At 40.3% G+C, this 18,077-nt stretch overlaps 1 protein-coding gene across 1 annotated transcript in view; it reads left to right on the forward strand.

Moving 5' to 3' along the window:
• The first annotated feature begins 7,997 nt into the window (after positions 1 to 7,997).
• LOC102855364 (ribosomal protein S6 kinase delta-1-like) overlaps positions 7,998 to 18,077 on the forward strand; it is a 280,773-nt gene continuing 270,693 nt past the window's right edge. Inside the window, 1 exon segment of the mRNA XM_006890552.1 lies at positions 7,998 to 8,102. Within this exon segment, the coding sequence (XP_006890614.1) occupies positions 7,998 to 8,102 (105 nt within the window).

Raw genomic sequence — 18,077 nt, forward strand, 5'->3', positions numbered from 1 at the left:
CAAACACCACGTAAGACAGCTACTGTTAAAACAGTAACTATGAATAACTAAGGGAAAGAGTGGGCGAGAATAGAAATTAAATGGGTAGACAGAAAAACACTACAAGGACCAAGTGCAGGGAGGATCAACTTGGGGAGAATCACGATAAAGACAATGTTGTTCCTTCCATCCTCCCTTCCTCGTTGTTGTTGTTGATTGCTGTCGGGTCTAGTATGACTCATAGGTACCCTATGAATAAAAGACCTGAAGCCTTTCTCTAACTATCGTCATTTCTCCAAGTTCATAGAGTTTCTGAAGGCATGTTGTTTAGGAAGTGGATGACATTCTTGCTTCCAAACCTGTCTTAAACTGGGACCTCCACCAAACACTGCCCACCATGGGTAACCGTTATGGTGTTTGAAACCCCAATGGCACAGGGTTCAACATTACAGCAATCCCAGGTTATCTCAGTCAGCATATTGACAGAAGTGCTGTACTACTTAGAAGAATACTCCTCCAAAATATCTTGTTGCCACTAAACAAGAGGTTTAAATAAAAAAACCAAGGAAACATTCCATGTGACTCTCAACCAAAACAAGAGTGCACATCTTTACAGAGTCCAGGAGGTCACCCTGTCTCCAAAATGGAGACTTAATCTCTAGAATGGGCTCAGGGTTCAGGTTCTGAAACAAGAGTCAGTGTTCAGGTTACTTGTAGAAAAGGGAGCAAACCTAGAGAACAATTCACCAGTCACTCCCACTGGACTCATCCACGCAAACACCTTACAGTCCAAAGGGCAGAAAATGTCAGGAAATACTGTCTCACTGAACACGCAGTTTCAACTCAAGACCACCAGTAAAGTGTTAAAGTGGGTTCCCCTTTCCCTTCATCTCAATGTCCCCGTTCAGAATAAAGCAGCCAGAGAGTCTGCGCCCCTATTCGCAAATGGGAAACCCACAAATTAAAAAAAAATAAATTAATCACCATTGGACTATGTCCACCATTATTAGCCTGCCTTTTCTGGTACCCCCCGGATCTTTCTCACTTCATTTACCTATCCCCTCCACCCACCAAATTGTGCAACCCTGTGATTTCATCCCTACCCATCCTCACCTTTCTTGTCCCACTCCTTACCCCCTTTGGATCCCCATATATATTTTTTACAACTAAAAAAAAAAAAAGAAAGAAAAGAAGACAATGTTGTTGCTCTTGTGTACCATAGAATCAGAACCAACCCATGGTTGACCCTCTGGCAGGTTTTCAGAGACAGTTAGTTGCACAGGAGGAGACTGTCCATCCTTCTCCCATAGAGCTGCTCGTGGTAAAAACCATGTTTCTTTGAGATTGAAGCACAGCTTCTTGCCACTAGGCCACTAGAGTTCCAATAAAGACAATAAGCTACTACAATTAGGAGAGAGAGAGAGAGAGAGAGAGAGAGAGAGAGAGAGAGAGAGAGAGAGAAGATGAAGAAGAAGAAGAAGAAGAAGAAGAAGAAGAAGAAGAAGAAGAAGAAGAAGAAGAAGAAGAAGAGAGAAGAGAAGAGAAGAGAAGAGAAGAGAAGGAGTTTGGAAGAAGGAAAAGGAAAGAACTAGGACAGCAGAGATTAGTGGAACGATGTAGGGGTATCCCTGATGTGTCAAATGCAAGAATGGTTTCCATGGTGTTTGGTGGAGCTCCCCAATTAAAACAAGTTTGGAAGTAGGAGTGACATCCACTTCTGAAATAGCTTGTCTCCGGAAACTCTGTGAACCTGGAGAAAGGACCAAAGTTATACAAGTGTCTAGGTCTTTCATTCATGGGGTCACTATGAGTCACCTAAGACTTGACAGCACTTAACACTACCACCACCACCAATTATATATTCTACTACAGGAGTGATTGTACAAAGCAATATGTATATAAATGAACTTAATATATGTACCATTATATAAAAGTGAATGATGGTACAAAGAAATGTTGTTCATAGTGTTGCTATGAGTCATACTCAATTTGACGGCACCTAACAACAACAACATGATCCAGTGCTTAGATTGCTCCTTATCATGTTAAAAGCACTCAATAAATACCAAGGGGAAAACTCCCACAAACTCATTTTAAAAAGAAAAAAATCCCAAACATGAAACACATCCTGCCTATTTCTGCTTTTAATTGGACAGTTTAACCCTTTTATACTTAATGTGGTTACGAACAACAGACCACTTGCCATTTTTGTTTCCTTTATATAAGGAGCTCTGGTGGAGTAGCTGCAAGAAGCTGCACTGCAATTCCAAAGGCACAGTGTGAGGCCGCCAGCTGCTCCGCAGGAGAAGGACGGACAATCTCCTTCTGTGCGATTAACTGCCTCTGAAAATCCTCCGGAGGGTCAGCTATGGGTCTGTTCCAACTCGATGGTACAACAACATTTTACACACACACACACACACACACACACACACACACACACACACACACACATTACCTCCCTTCTTTGTACTAAGCAGATAGATAATGCTGAACATATTGATTTCCATGTCATTTATTTCCACCCACTGTAATTTACATAGGTTGCACAGGTGATTACAGTTAACATAGTCATGAATAATTAATAGAGCAGGGAAGCACTGCATGGTTTGGACTTGGGAAGGGAGTGCATCAAGGTTGTATTCTCTCTTCCTATCTATTCAATCTGCATGCTGAGCAAATTATCTGAGAAGCTGGACTCTACGAGGAGGAGGAGGCATCAGGATTGGAGGGAGTCTCATCAAGAACCTGTGTTGTGTAGATGATACAATCTTGCTTGCTTGCTCAAAGTGAGTAGGCACTTGTTGCTTGAAGCACTTGTTACAGAAGATGAAGGAAAGCAGCCTTTATATGGATTGCATCTCAATGTCAAGAAAATGAAGATTCTAACCACTACCACTGGACTGATAGGCAGTTTCATGATATGGAAAGGAGATTGAGGCTTAACACCTTTGGTACCAGCACTCAGGAAATAATGAGACACATTGTACTGGGAAAACCTGCAGTTAGAGGCCTTTCCAAATTATTGAGGAGTAATGATGCCAGTTTGTGGACTAAGGCGTGTCTAAATCAGGCCATGGTCTTTCCGATTACTAGCTATGCATCTGAGAGATGGAAAATGAATAAGGATGACAGAAAAAGAAATGATGCCTTGTGCTATGGTGTTTGAGAAGAGCACTGAACATCCCATGAGTGAACAAAAGAACGAACATATATGTCTTTGAAAGGATGCAGCCGGAGTGCTCTTTGGAGGCAAGAATGATGAGGCTTCGCCTCACATACTTTGGACATATTGCTAGGAGATGCTATTCCTTGGAGAGGGACATGATGCTGGGAAGGGTGGAGGGTCAGTGAAGGAGAAGAAGACCTCAACCAGCTGGATCGATAAGGTGACTGCTGTAATGGGCTCCTGTGTGTCAGAAGTGTGAGGATGGTGCAGGATAGAACAGGGTTCATATGTTTTGTTCATAGGGTCACTATGAGTTGTGTTGGACTCAAAGGCACATAAAACAGCAACACTGTACTGAGCGACAATGAGGAGGGTGCTAAGGGATGCACTGACAACACTGGGATGGATAATTTCAAAAGTGTCACCAATTCATCATAAAAAAATTATGAAAAATAAAAAAACAACAAGACTTTAATTTAATACCAAGTCAATTTCACAAGTCATAAGGACTCTGGTGTTGTAAGAAACTGTGCTGCAATCAAATCCACCAGCTGCTCCACAGAAGGATGAGCAATCTTCTTTGTGTGATTTACGACCTGTAAAAACCCACAGGAAGGTCAGCGATGGATTAGTTCTAGTAGAGGGCAGAGACAACAAAAACATCTAATCCCACTTCTTCTTTATTCAGGGAGCTCTCACTAAAGAGTTCACAGCACAACTTCTTACCAAGAGTGGGACTTGAATTGACCAGTTGCTCTGCGGGTTGTTTTTGTTATGTGCCGTCCAGTCACTTGCAACCCATAGTGATGCTACGTACAACAGCTCTGAAACCTGCTCTATTCTGTGCCAATTTTACTGTCTCTGACACACCTACACTCATTACCCCAGTCACTGTGTCAATCCATCTCATCGATGGGCAATCTTCTTTGTGATTTATAGCTTCTGAAAACCCACTGGAGGGTTAGTCATGAGTCGGTTCCAACTCACAGCTAAGACACAGTTCCAACTTGATGGCTTTTTTCGATATTAGGTACTCATAAAAAGGTTTGTGTTTATTGACTAAAAATTGCCTTTAGGGAGCTCTGGTGGCCAAGTGGTAAAGAGCTGGGCTGCCCTGCCAATATGAAGCTTTTTATATTCACTGGCTGCTTCGCAGAAGAAAGACGGGCAATCTCCCCCTGAGCTGTTACAACTGCCTCTGAAAATCTGCTGGAGGGTCAGCAATGAGTTGATTCCAACTGGAGGGTGTTATTGTTGTTTTTAATTGCCCTCGAATCGAGCATGACTCATAGTGATCCTATGAACAAAAGGTCTGAAGCCCCTCTACAGTGATCGACATTCACCAAAGTTCATAGAGTTTCTGGAGACATGTTATTTAGGAAGTACTGGTCCAACTGGAAGGTACATACAATTAGAATGGAAGTTCCTGAGTGGTACAGATGGTCTGATTGACTAGAAATGGAAACATGGCCCAATTTGAATTTATTTAGTGGAACTATGTCTACGACTCGACGGCATTAAACAACAACAACAATGTAGTAACCAGTCTCAGTGATCTGTTTTCATAGAGATTATAGTCAGCCCTAACCCATATTTAAAAGGTGACTCAAATAAACAAATATGAAATATGTAACTTAGAAAAAAAGAAGTTATAAGCAAAAATCTAGAAAAGAAAAAATTATATTTATCTATGTTACTTTTACAGTGTCATTTCTTAATTTTGACTCAAGTTACTGTATTGTGTCCTTATCTTTCAGCCTGAATAAAACATTTTTAGTAAGACAAATATCTAGATGCAAACCTTTCCAATTTTTTTTAACCCCAGGACGTCATAATTTCTTTCTTTTCAAAAGATAATTCTGTCAGATTCAGAAGTCTAGATTGACAGAGGTTTGTTTGTTGGGGTTTCTTTTATTCTCCTTTCACCTCTTTGGACATTTTATCTAAGGTGGCCTAGTGGCAAGAATCTGCACTGCAGTCCCAAAAGCACTGGGCTCGAAAATACCAACTGCTCTGCAAAAGGATCGGCACTCTCCTTCTGTGAGATTAACTGTCTCTGAAAACCCACTAGAGGTCCAGCTGTGGGTTGATTTTGACTCGACAGTAAACAACAACAGTCTTTTCCCTTTGTGATTTCTATTAAGAAATCAGTTGTTAATCTCATTTACATTTCCTTTTTTGGTTGCTACTTCTCTGCTACTTTGATGTATGTCTCTTTGTCTTTCATCTGTTTAATTGTGATGTATCTTTGTACTCTCTGAGTTTATACTAGATGAAGTTGGATGAACTTGTATTTGTAGAATATTTTTCATCAGATTTGGGAAGTGATTAGCCCTTCCCCCCCAATATTCTTTCTGCTCCATTTTTACTTTCTTTTCATAGGCCTTAATTCTTCATGCTTAAAAGGCATTCACTGATACATATGATGATGCCTTTTAAACCAAAACCAAACCCAATGCTATTGTAAATTCTCAGTCACAGTGACCTATAAACCATCATCATCCATGGTAACAACAATCAAGAAATCAAAAGATATGCTGCTTTGGGAAGATCTGCTGTCAGGGACCTCACAAAAGTGCTAAGAGAAATCAATAAAGACTAAGGTGTACCTAATCCAAGCCATGGTCTGTCACTTACATCCTATACATCAGAAAATTAGACAATGAATGTGGTTGTTGTGATGTGCCATCGAAGTTGCCTGTGACTCATAGTGACCCTATAAATAGCAGCTCTGAAGCCTGCCCTGTCCTGAGCCAATCTCACTGATCTGTTTCAACACACCTATCCTCATTGCCCCAGTTACTGTATCAAACCATCTCATCTGGTGTCTTCCTCTCCTGTGCTGTCCCTCCACCTTTCTGAGCATAATGTCCTTCTCCAGGGACCAGCCTCTCCTGGTCACGTGCCCAAAGTATGTGTGACAGAGCTTCAAATTCCTAATCTCCAAGGAGAAACAATGAATAGGAATGACAAAAAAAGAGTCAATGCCTTTGAATTGTGGTGTTGGAAAAGTGTACCAAATATTCCATGGACTACCAAAAGAAGAAACAAGTCTATCTTGGAGGAAGTGAAACCAGGATATATTCCTTAGAGATAAGGATGGTGAAATTCCTGTCATATTTTGAACTATTGTCAGGAATATCCAGCCCATGGGAAAAAACATTATGCTGGGAAAGGTTGAAGCGTCAGAGAAAGAGAGGAAGAATCCATCGATTCTAATAGGCTCGAGTATGATATTGGTGGAAGATGGTAAGGTTCAGATCTGTAGTTCATAGGGTGACTATGAGTTATCATTGACTTGAAAGCACCTAACACCATCACTACCAATATCAGTGACCTATAGGACATAGCAGAACTGCTTCACAGGGTTTTAATCTTTATGGAAGCAGACTGCCTCACCTTTCTCCCATGGAATAGCTGATGTGTTCAAACCACTGACCTTTTACTACATTGCCACCAGACCTATAAGTCTCTTTGGCTCTTGTTTTTGTTTTCCATACCTTTCTATGTATTTGTGAGAAGAGAAAGCTTTGTCTCACATACTTTGGGCATGTTGTTAGGAGAGGCTATTCCTTGGAGTGGGACATCATGCTTGGAAAGGTGGGGGGTTGGCACACAAGATCATCAACCAGGTAAAGGGTCGGCAAAAGAGAGGAAGAACCTCAACCAGATGGATAGACACAGTGCCTGCTGCAATGGGCTCCAGTGTGTCAGAGATCGTTTAGATGACACAGGCTAGATAGGACAGGATTCAGATCTGTTGTTCACAGGGTGAATGGCACCTAACAACAACAACTCTCTCTCTCTGTGTATTCTGTATTCTTTGTCATGTGTAGCTTCTGAAGTCTCAGTTCTGGTAGCTTAATGATCAATATTGGAAGCAGGAATGGACCCACTTCCTAAATAACAAGTCTCCGGAAATCATTCTATTAACTTTGATAAATGTCTGTAGTTGTAAAGGGGCTTCAGGCCTTCTGTTTGTAGGGTTGCTATAAGTTGTTCTCTACTCTAAGGCAATCAACAACAACGATCAGTAAGTGATTGATTGTACAAGGAGGTGCTTTTGTGGCATATCCACTAGCTGTGCTGCTGGCCCCAAAGCCCCATCTCTCTGGCGGTTTGATTCAACCATTGGCCCTGCGGGGGAAATGGGCAATCTCCTCTGCAATTTAGTCTCTGAAACCCAAAGGAAAGTCAGACATGAGTCGGTTCCGATTCTATGTCAATTAGTTTGAGATTTTTTTTTTTTTTTGGTGATCGTACAAAAAGAATTCTTGAAATACCAGGAACTAAAAAAACCTCCTTCATATAACCTAGAAGGCCTTTGTGTGCATGTGGGGAAATGCCTTTAACACCAAAGCAGACATTTTTTATCTGTTCTTTACCTTTGTTTTTCAGTTTCACAACCCTACCTTTGTTTTTCAGTTTCACAACCCTACAGAAATTTGTACACAGGTGGGAATCGGAAGGTTGAGTTAACTATCCTTTGTTTGGCATGGCTGTTAACAGATTTTACAAAATTTAGAAATGGCTCGTGTCAGACCACACTCGGATTTGTGGCAAGCACCTCAGCTCTCCGGAGTGACTGGAGTAGCCGTGTCACCAATTGAATCTCGCTCCCATAACCACGACAAAGCCCAGATTAGGGTGCATTTTTAACTCGGCGCTTAAACTAATCGTGACCCGGAAGCTTCTTGGTCGGCCCGGAAGCAGAGTTGGGCGGTGCCGGCGCCGCTGCGGAGCCACCGCCCCCTCGCGCTTCCCTGCCGCCCAGGGGGCCCGGGACCGTGGCGGCTCTGGGCTGCCCTGATGGTCCCCGGAGAGTAGTGGAGGCAGAGGCTGCGAGAGAATGAGCTCTCCTCGGGAATGGGGTGCAGACCTGGCCCGTTTCTACACTGTCACCGAGCCCCAGCGACACCCGAGGGGCTACACGGTGTATAAGGTCACCGCTCGGGTGAGTGCCTGCGTAGTAGCAGCAGGACTTGAGACTTGAGATGCTGGAGTGGGGACCGTGCTTTGAAGGGATGCATACCTGTCTCCGAGCCAGAGCCCAGGGTGGGACTAGGCTCGCGAGTATTGATACACACGTTGGAGGTGGGGACTTCAGGGAGGCTGAAGTGCGGGCCGGGTACAGGATGCTGGGGGGACTCCACTGGAGGTCTGTGTAGAGACTTGATTCCTCCGATGGGGTGTAGCCGTGGTTGATTGCTTTAATTTGGTGACTCAGCTCCCCTTCCATTTAGACTGTCTTGTTTGACATTTGCAGAAGTGGTTACATGAAAAAAGCCCCTATGTGTTATTTGTCTTAGATATTGACCGAAGATCTTTCTTCTCTTGACTTTTATATATGTCAGGTTTGCTCTGAGGCAGGCTGACTTTCGGGAAAGATGTAAGTATTAGGGCTGTCAGCCTACCTGGGCTCTGTGTGGCTTTGCCTGTTTTCAGGTTTGCAATAGGAGATAAGAAATTATGTAACAAAAATTCTGCTGAGGGTGATTTGTGTCATTTACGTTGTGGGCATATTAGAATATTATGAGACCCTTTGATCAGGTAATTCATCCTGTTTTTAGCATCCATATTGCTTATATTGTTTTTGTTTGGTAAAACCAAGAGAGGCTGCATTTCCCCTGTAGGCAATGAATAAGGAAAGTGGGAATAAAAAAAAAAAATTACACAAGTTCATAGGAATGCATGTTTGTGTCTGTATATTGTGTATATACTAGGTGTTTTGTACACATCCTATCAATCCTCATTTGAAAGGTGAGGAATCTGAGGAGCAAGAAGTTTAGTAATTTGTCAGATTTACATGGCAAAGCAGCAACTTTGACAGCTTTGGCAAAGAAATGGGACTTGAAGGTAGTTTTTCTTGACTCCAAACTTTATAAAAGTTCAGAATAAGGAGTGGTAATGCACTGTTATCATTAAATGTTAAAATTGGAAAGAGAGATGCAGATGATAGTAATAGTACAGTACACATTTGGAGAATGTAATAATTGTATATTGGCCTTAAACAGCAAATTTGGCATGGGGAGGTGGCGTGTTAATATTGGTGTACAGTTTAGACAAATGTGAGAAGATGAGATAAGCCCATTTGTTTAAAGATAATGAGAAGACTAGGTAGTAATTGCAGTAATTGTTATTTGCCATTGAGTCAGAACTGACCTATTACTGACCCTCCAGTGGATTTTCAGAGGCTGTTTGTTAAGTCACACTGGAAGGGATTACCCATCTTTCTCCTTCAGAGCAGCCTGTGGACTCAAATGACATACCTTTGCCTTTGCAGTGCAAATCCTACATCTCAGCCACCAGAGTTATTGCTAAAGTGGCACCGAGCCAACTACAATTCATAGCAACCCTATGAACAGCCATCTGATTCGTGGTCAATCCTTTGACGTCCTCACCATTTCTGATATACTTGAGCCCATTGTAACAGTCACTGAATTCAGAATTCTTTTGTTGAGGATCTTCTCTTACACAGACCCTCCACTTTTCCAAGCTTGTTATTTTTTCCCAGCGACTGGCCTCTGCTAACAACATGACAAAAGTATGTGAAGCAAGGCTTCATTATCCTCGCCTCCAAGGAGCACCCATGTCGTACTTTCTCCAAGACTTTTATGTTTGTTCTTTTTTCAGTCTGTGGGACATTTAGTATTCTCCTGCACCACAATTCAAACATATCAATTCTTCTATCATCCTCAGTCATTGTTCAACTTTCAGGTACTTAGTAAATAATTGAAAAGACTGTGGCTTGGATCAGGCACAACTTAATCTTTAAAGCAACGTCATGCTTTTCATCATTTTGGATAGGTCTTTGACAGGAGATTTTTTCAATGCAACAAGTGTTTTGATTTCCATACTGCAGGTTCTGATTGTGATTTTAATCTTTTCTCCATTTATCATGATGTTGCCTATTGGCCTAGTAGTGAAAATTTTCATTGTCTTGATGTTGAGATGTAATCTGTATTGAAGGCTGTAGTCTTTGATCTTCAGCATCAAGTACTTTAAGTCTTCATCACTTTCAGCAAGCAAAGTTGTTTTAACTGCATAACAGGTTGTTGATGAGTCTTCTCCAATCCTGATGCAGTATTTTTTATCATATAGTCCAGTTTTGAGCAGGTATGGAGAAGGATACAGCCCTGACACATCATCTTTCTTGGTTTTAAACCATACAGTTCTGCTCCCTTGTCTTGGTCTAGGTGTAGATTTTGTGTGCACACAAATAAGTGCTCTGAGATTCTCCTTCTAAATGTTAGCCATAATTTGTTCTGATTCACGTAGTCCAACACCTTTGCATAGTCAGCAAAACACAGATAGACATCCTTCTGGTATTCTTTGCTTTCAGCCAAGATCGGTCTGACATCAGCATTGATATCCCTGGTACACCCTCTTCTAAATTCCTTTTGACTTTTTAGCATTTCTCTGTTAATGTACTGTTTAATCTTTAGCAAGATTTTGCTTGCATATTATATTAATGATATTGTTAGATAATTTTCACATTCTGGTCTATCAATCAACCTTTTTGGGAATGAGAATAAATATAGATGACTTCCATACAGTTTGGTAGGTCTGAGCACTGTTGTGAGCTCGTCCAAAGCTGATCTGTTTGTTGGAACACATCAGTTAGTATCCTATAATTTCCTGGAGCATTACTTTTTTCCAATGTAGCTTGAACTGTTTCCTTTATTACCATTGGTCCTTGAGCCTGTGCTACTTCCTGAAATTGGTTCTGTCAGCCAATTCTTTTTGATACAGTGATTCTGTATATTCCTTTCATTTAGTTCTGGTTGCCTAGTGTGTGAGGAGTTGCACAGCCAACCAAAAGGTAGGCAGTTTGAATTAATCAGCTGCTCCTTAGGTAAAAAAGATGGACAGTCTTCTCTTGTGCTAGTTACAACCTTAGAAAACTGTGAGACAGTTCTGAACTGCACATAGCAGCAGCAGTGGCAGTACTAGCACTACTAGTGGCATAGTAGGGAGCTCTTGTGGCCTAGTGAAGGGGGAGTTGTGCTTCCAACCCAAAAGCTGGTAGTTTGAATTCACCAGCTGCTCTGTAGGAGAAAGACAGGCAGTCTCCTCCTATGTGATTTACTACCTCTGTAACTCACTGAAAGTTCAGCTATGAGGTGTTTCTCACTTGACGGCAATAAATTGTTGTTCGTGGTATAGTGTCAGGCTGCTAACGGAAAGATTATCAGTGCAAATCCACCAATAGCTCCTTGGGAGAAAGGTGAAACAGTCTCCTTCATTAAAGACATATAGTCTTGGGACTCTGATGAAGAGTTACTATGGGTTGGGATTGACTCCATGGCAGTGCATTTGGTTTAAGTCTTATGTTAATAGCAACAAAGAGAATTCACTGTTCCCTGCTTGCAAGTCAGAGATATGGCTTTTGGGTCATTGATCATAGCCCGTGACTCCAAATTGAAGGTGCTCTGGTCGTGTAATGTGGAATTTATCTGGCTGCTGACTGAAATATATCAGCAATTTGAATCCATCAGCTGCTACAAAGAAGACAGATGGACCGTCTCCTCCTGTTAAGATTTGCTGCCTTGGAAACTTGAAGGAAGGTCCTTATGAGCCAGAATAAATTTGTAGGCAGTAGGTTTGGGTTTTGAATTATACCGTAAAGGAGCTCTAGTGGTGTGATGGTTAAATCATTTTACTATTAACAAAAAGATTGTTTGAATCTGTCAGTCACTCTGTTGGAGAATGATGTGTCAGTCTGCTTTTGTAAATATTTACAAAATTGGAAAGAAACCCTGTGAGGCATTTGTTGTCTCTTATATATGATCTCTGTGAGTTTGAATTGATTTCATGGCAAAGGCTTTATTGTTAGGTGCTCTTGATCCTGCCCCACTCATAGTGACCATGTACATGGAGTACAAGAGATCAAAACATTGCCTAGTCAGCAATTTTCAGCATACATCAGGACTCCATCACAGCACTCTGTGTTCATTCCTTATTATAGCACCACTTTTATATTTATCGATTTACATACCTGTGTCTTTTAGAGATACACTTGCTGCAGAGGGTCAAGGACTGCAGCCTTCAGTATGGAGTGAGGCTCAATGTCAAGAAGATAAAGATTCTCACCACTGGACCAATGGCAGCATCAGGATGAATGGTAAAGAGATTGAGATTGTTCACAGCTTTAGTTTGCTTGGCTCCATGGTCAACACTCTTGGCACCTGTAGCCAGGAAATAAAAAAACATATTGTGATGGGAAAGTCTGCTGTTAGGGACCTCTCCAAAGTACTGAAGAGCCATGATGTTATTCTGGAGACTAAGGTGTGTCTGATACAGGCTATGGTCTTTGCAATCATTTGTTATGCATCGGAGAGTTGGACAGTGACTAGGAAGGATAGCAGGAGAATTGATGCCTTTGAGCTGTGGTGCTTGAGAAGAGTATTGAATTGCCATTGACTGCCAAGAAAACAGATTCATCCTGGAGAGGGTAAAACCGGGCTGCTCCTTGGAGGCAAGGCTTCTGGGGCTTTGTCTGACATACTTTGGACATGTTGTAAGGAGGGACCCATCCTTGGAGAGGGACATCATGCTTGGGAGGGTGGAGGGACGGCGTAGGAGGGGAAGGCCCTCTATGAGGTGGATCAATTCAGTGACTGGGGTAATTGCGATGGGTGTGTCAGAGACGGTGTGATTGGCACAGGATAGAGCAGGGTTTAGGGCTCTTGTACATAGGGTCACTGTGAGTCACAAGCAACTCGCTGGCACAACAGCAACAACAACAACATCTTTTAGAAGATTTCTGGCTGTTCTTTGTCACTGTATTTATTTCTCTCATATGACCTAAGGCACATTTGACTTCTAGCTTGAACTGACCCTCCAGCAGTTTTTGAAGCTGTTAGATAATTCTGGAGGAGATTGCCCATTTTTTTTCCCAAGGAGCGTCTGGTTAATTGAACCTCTCAAGAGGGCATGGTCTTTGGGTTAGCTGAGCAATTCTCTATTAGCATATAAAAAACCCCTACAACACCCAGATAGTTGCTTTTGAACAAACTCACAGCCGATCTTCCAGCAGGTTTTTGGAGGCTGTAAATTACATGGGAGGAGATTACTCATCTTTCTCCATCTAACCTGCTAGTAGGTTAAAACTGCCTGAGAGGCTCTGTCTTTAGGTTATTAGTGCGGCTCCCTACAAACTACATCACCAGAGTGATGTTGTTGCTGAGTTGGAACAGATCCATAGCTTACCCTTCAGCAGATTTCAGAGACTGTAATTCAGATGTTAGGAGATTGCCAATCTTTCTCTCGTGGAGCAAGTGGTGAATTTGAACTGCATGCCTTTAGGTTGACAGCATAGCTCCTTACCACTAGGGCTCCCTATGTAGCACATAAAACATAAAAAAAATATTGATGTTTCTTTCTACATTTATGACAACACACGAAGTGGTGGTATCCAGGATACAAAAAAAGAATCAAAAGGGGAAAAAAGAACGACTTGATGACACGTAACAATAACACCTGTTGAATCAGGGCCAACTCGTGGTAACCCTCCATCAAGTTTCTTTATGGGAAGAGATTGTTTCATCTTTGTCTCACTGAGTGGATTGGATGTTGTGTGCTGTCAAGTTGGAATTGGCCCATCGCTGACTCTCCACGGGTTTTCAAAGGCAGTTAATTGCATGGGAGGAGGATTGCCCATCCTTTTCCCACAGAGCAACTGGTAGATTTGAATCATGTGCTTTTGGGATCTTAGTGCAGCTTCTTACCACTAGGCTATCAGAGCTCCCTCATGGAGTGGATAGTAGATTCAAAATCTGACCTTTTTGACAGCATCCCAACAGCTGAATAAAAACACAGATTGTTGTTTCAAACATATACATAATAGAAAATGTACTATACTTAAATGTGGTATAAAACAGAGAGTGTTGAATGTTACAAAAGAGTGTAGGAAAAAGCCATGAGAATTCAGAAGAGATTGCTTCTAACTCAAGGGTTCAGGAAACATGGCAATTAAAATGGATGTTGAAATACGGGGAAAAATTCAGATAAGTGAAATGGAAGAGCAGGTATCTTAGGTAGAAGGGATGCAGCCATTAAAGCATGGAGGTATGAATCCGTGTAGACCTTGAATAGGAAACAGAGTGTTAATTGCATTTACTCAACTGACTTTTAGGACTACAAGAGTTATAAGATAGCGAGTTGTCTTGTTGTTGTTGTTGTTGTTAGGTGCTATTGAGTCGAATATGACTCACAGCGCTCCTCTGAACAATAGATCTGAATCCTTACCTGTCCTGTGCCATCCTTACCATCTCTGATAACACTTGAACCCATTGCTGCAGTCACTGTGTCAGTCCCTCCGGATGAGAGTTATCCTCTCTTTTGCTGACCCTCCACCCTTCCAAGCATGATATCCTTTTCCGAGGAATAGTGTTTCTAGCAACATGTCCAAAGTATGAGAGATAAAGCTCTGCCATTCTTGGCTCCATGGAGCACTCCAGCTGTCACTTTTCCAAGACTCACCTATTCATTCTTTTGGGAGTCCATGGTTATTCAGTATTCTTCTCCAGCACCACAACTCAATGGCATCAATTCTTCCTCTGTTCTCTTTAGTGATTGTCTAGCTCTCACATACTTAGCAAGTAATGAAAAAGACCATAATCTGAATCAAGTGCCCCTTAGTCTTCAGACTGACATCATTGACCTTTTTTTAAAATGAACTTTTATTTTATACTGATTTTCTTACAGTGTTAATAACATTGCATTTCAAACCTGGTTTTTCCCATTTCTTTTACACATTCCTCCATCTGCCTATCAAATTGAGTGATCCTATGATTACTCTCCTTCCCATCCTTACCCCTCCAGCTCCTACCCTACCCCCCTTGGATCTTCAGACCCATTTTACTAGTTATATTTCTATTTTTACAATAATAGTCTTAAGCAGTATTTGTCCTTATGAGACTGAGTTGGTTTACTTTACATAATGCTCTCTAGTCCCTCCTAAGTTATGTACTAATTTTAAAAATCATTGCTTCTGCATGCTGCACACAGTATTCCATCATGTACCACAATTTCTCAATCTATTTAATTGTGGTTGGGCATTTGGGCTATTTCCATGTTCTTGAGATGGTGAATAATCCTGCTATGAATATTGGTGTACAGATCTCTCTGTTTGTGTCTCATTTCTAATTTTCTCAGGATATATTTTCTCTGTTTTCTATCCAAGCAGTGGTCATAATGGCTTCTCTAATGATTTGCTCAGCATACAAATTGATAGATACGGAGAAAGGATACACCACTGATATGTAACCTTTCCAATTTTAAACCAGTGCTCACTTGTTCTTTTCAGATAACACTTCTTGGTGTAGGTATGGATTTCACATGAGCGCAATTAAGTGTTTTGGGATTTCCATTCTTCTCAATGTTTGCCATATGTTGTTTTTTATCCACACAGTCAAATAATACATATTAATTCTATTATTTCAATACCTATGGTTTTCTGAACTTGAAGCATGGAAGTAGTTTTAAAAATAAATGTGTTTAATATTATAAAACAAGCAAAGTAATTAATATTTAAGACTTAAGCAGCAAAACATCTTTCCTCAGGGAATTCACCAGGTAAGTAGTGTTCCCTTGAGAGAACTCCATGAGATAAAAATGAGAAGTGTCTTCTGTTTATTTCCTTCTTGTACTGATGCAATTCTAATTCGAGGGAGCTCTGGTAGCCTGTCCATAGGGAGTTGCACACCTAACCCAAAGGATGTGCCTTTCTGGTAGTTCAAGATTACCAGCCTCACCGTGATAGAAAGAGGACTGTTCATCTTCCGTGTGATTTGCATTCTTAGAAACCTGGTGGAGGGTCAGCTATGAGACAGTTGCTGTTTGGTGGTAATGAGTTTGAGTTTTTTATATAGTTCTGGCTTCAAGGAACAATTTCTGTGTTTTTGATCCTTGCAGGTTTATTCTGTGGGAGCAGCAATGAATTTAAGAACCACTGGAATGAGTTACTATTTGCATATTTTGTGTAGCGTAGAAGGACTTTCATCTTAATTCTCCTTTGTACTTTATTTCTCTTTTATTATTATTATGTTTTTTTAATTTCAAAGCAACCCTGTGTCCAGCAGAATGAAACAGTGCCTGTTCTGTACCATCTATTGCCGATTGTTGCTGTGTTTGAATGCATTCTTATAGCCCCTGTGTCTGTGTGTTGACTCCAGGAACTTGTGGCCAGTTACAAACTTGCCAGCATATTTCCTGTTACAGTCTATGTGGGGTTTCTTAATTTGTATCTAGAATTAGTATCTCTCTTCACAACTGGAAAATTATTTTAATACTTTAAAAAATTATTTAGTTTTAGGAGACACAGATAATAGAAGAATCATCAGCAGTGTTTTCATTTATTTCACTAAATTATAAATTTTTCATATTAATGTATAGATTTCTTAATAATAGTAAGTGATTGCTAGTTCTTGATTCTATTTTCCCCCCTATAAATAGAGAAGGAAAGAAAGGGAATGCAGAATGGCTTTATTCTTATTTTGGACTTCTTTGTCTTCTTTTAAAAAGATGTTTGGCTATGGCACTGTTAGATTTCTTTTTAAAATATATGACTTTTAGCATCAGTGGATATCTATACAAAAATCATGATAGGGTATTTATTGAAATTACATTAAATCTAATGGTAAATTTAAGGGAGAAATAACATATTTACTATGTTGAATCTTCAAAACCATGCACACAGTATGCTTTACCATTAATTTAGATATTTTTTACAAATTTTATCAGTGTTTTGTAATTTTCAGCATACAGATTTTGTATTAGATTTATTAATCAGTATTTTCCACTGTTTTTTTGCTAACTGGAGTAAATAGAATTTTAAAAATTGACTTTTAATTGTTTATTTTTATGCTAAAGAAATTTGATTTATTATTGTATTGGCGTTTTTTCCTGTGATCTGTCTAAACTTATAGGAGTTTTTAACACATTTATCATTATTTTTATATGTGGGGAATCAAGTTATCTGTGAATAGGAATAGTTTTATTTCTTCTTTCCAATTTATATGTCTTGTATTTCTTTTTTTATCTTATACTGTCTAAACTTCTAGTACGTGTTGAATATAGGACAGGTAAGAATAAATGTACTTGCTTTGTTGCTGATTTTAGGAGCAAAATATTTAATCATTTACCATTAAGTCTAATATTCATTGTTGAATTTTTATGTATGGGGACGGCATGTTTTCAATTTAATTTTATAAGCTTCTTATTTTATTATTGTTGTACCCTCAAGTTGGAATTGATTCATAGGTATTTGCAATGATTCAGTAAATCATTGAATATACAAAATTCTATCATTCAGTTTTTGGCCTCATTTCTGTCACCAAGGCCATTCTTTCCAACTCCCCTTCCTTCTTCAATATTTCCAGCTTTTGCATTTTAGTCACATTTATCATTAATACATCTTGATTACATGTTTGATCAATTTCGGATTGCAAAATTTGATAAAAAATATCTTCAATTTCCTCCTCTTTGGCTTTAGCTTTGGTGCATATATTTGAATAATAGTCATATTAACAGCTTTTTCTTGTATGCATATGGATAATATCCTATCACTCACAACATTGTACCTCAGGATGGAATTTGAAATTTACTTTTTATGAGTGCAACACTGTTCTTCTGTTTTTCATTTCCAGCACAGTATATACCATAAGATTGTTGTTGTTGTTGTTATGTGCCGTTGAGTCGCTTGTGACTCATAGCGACCCTATGTACAACAGCCCTAAACTCTGCTCTGTCCTGTGCCAGTTTCACTGTCTCTGACACTCCCATCCCGATTATCCCAGTCACTGAATCAATCCATCTCATAGAGGGCCTTCTCCTCCTGTGCTGTCCCTCCACCCTCCCAAGCATGATGTCCTTCTCCAAGGACCAGTCTCTCTCCTTACAACATGTCCAAAGTATGTTAGACGGA

Source organism: Elephantulus edwardii, unplaced genomic scaffold (genome assembly GCF_000299155.1).
Source record: "Elephantulus edwardii isolate Elephantulus edwardi_28Jun2011 unplaced genomic scaffold, EleEdw1.0 scaffold00090, whole genome shotgun sequence".
NCBI lineage: Eukaryota > Metazoa > Chordata > Mammalia > Macroscelidea > Macroscelididae > Elephantulus > Elephantulus edwardii.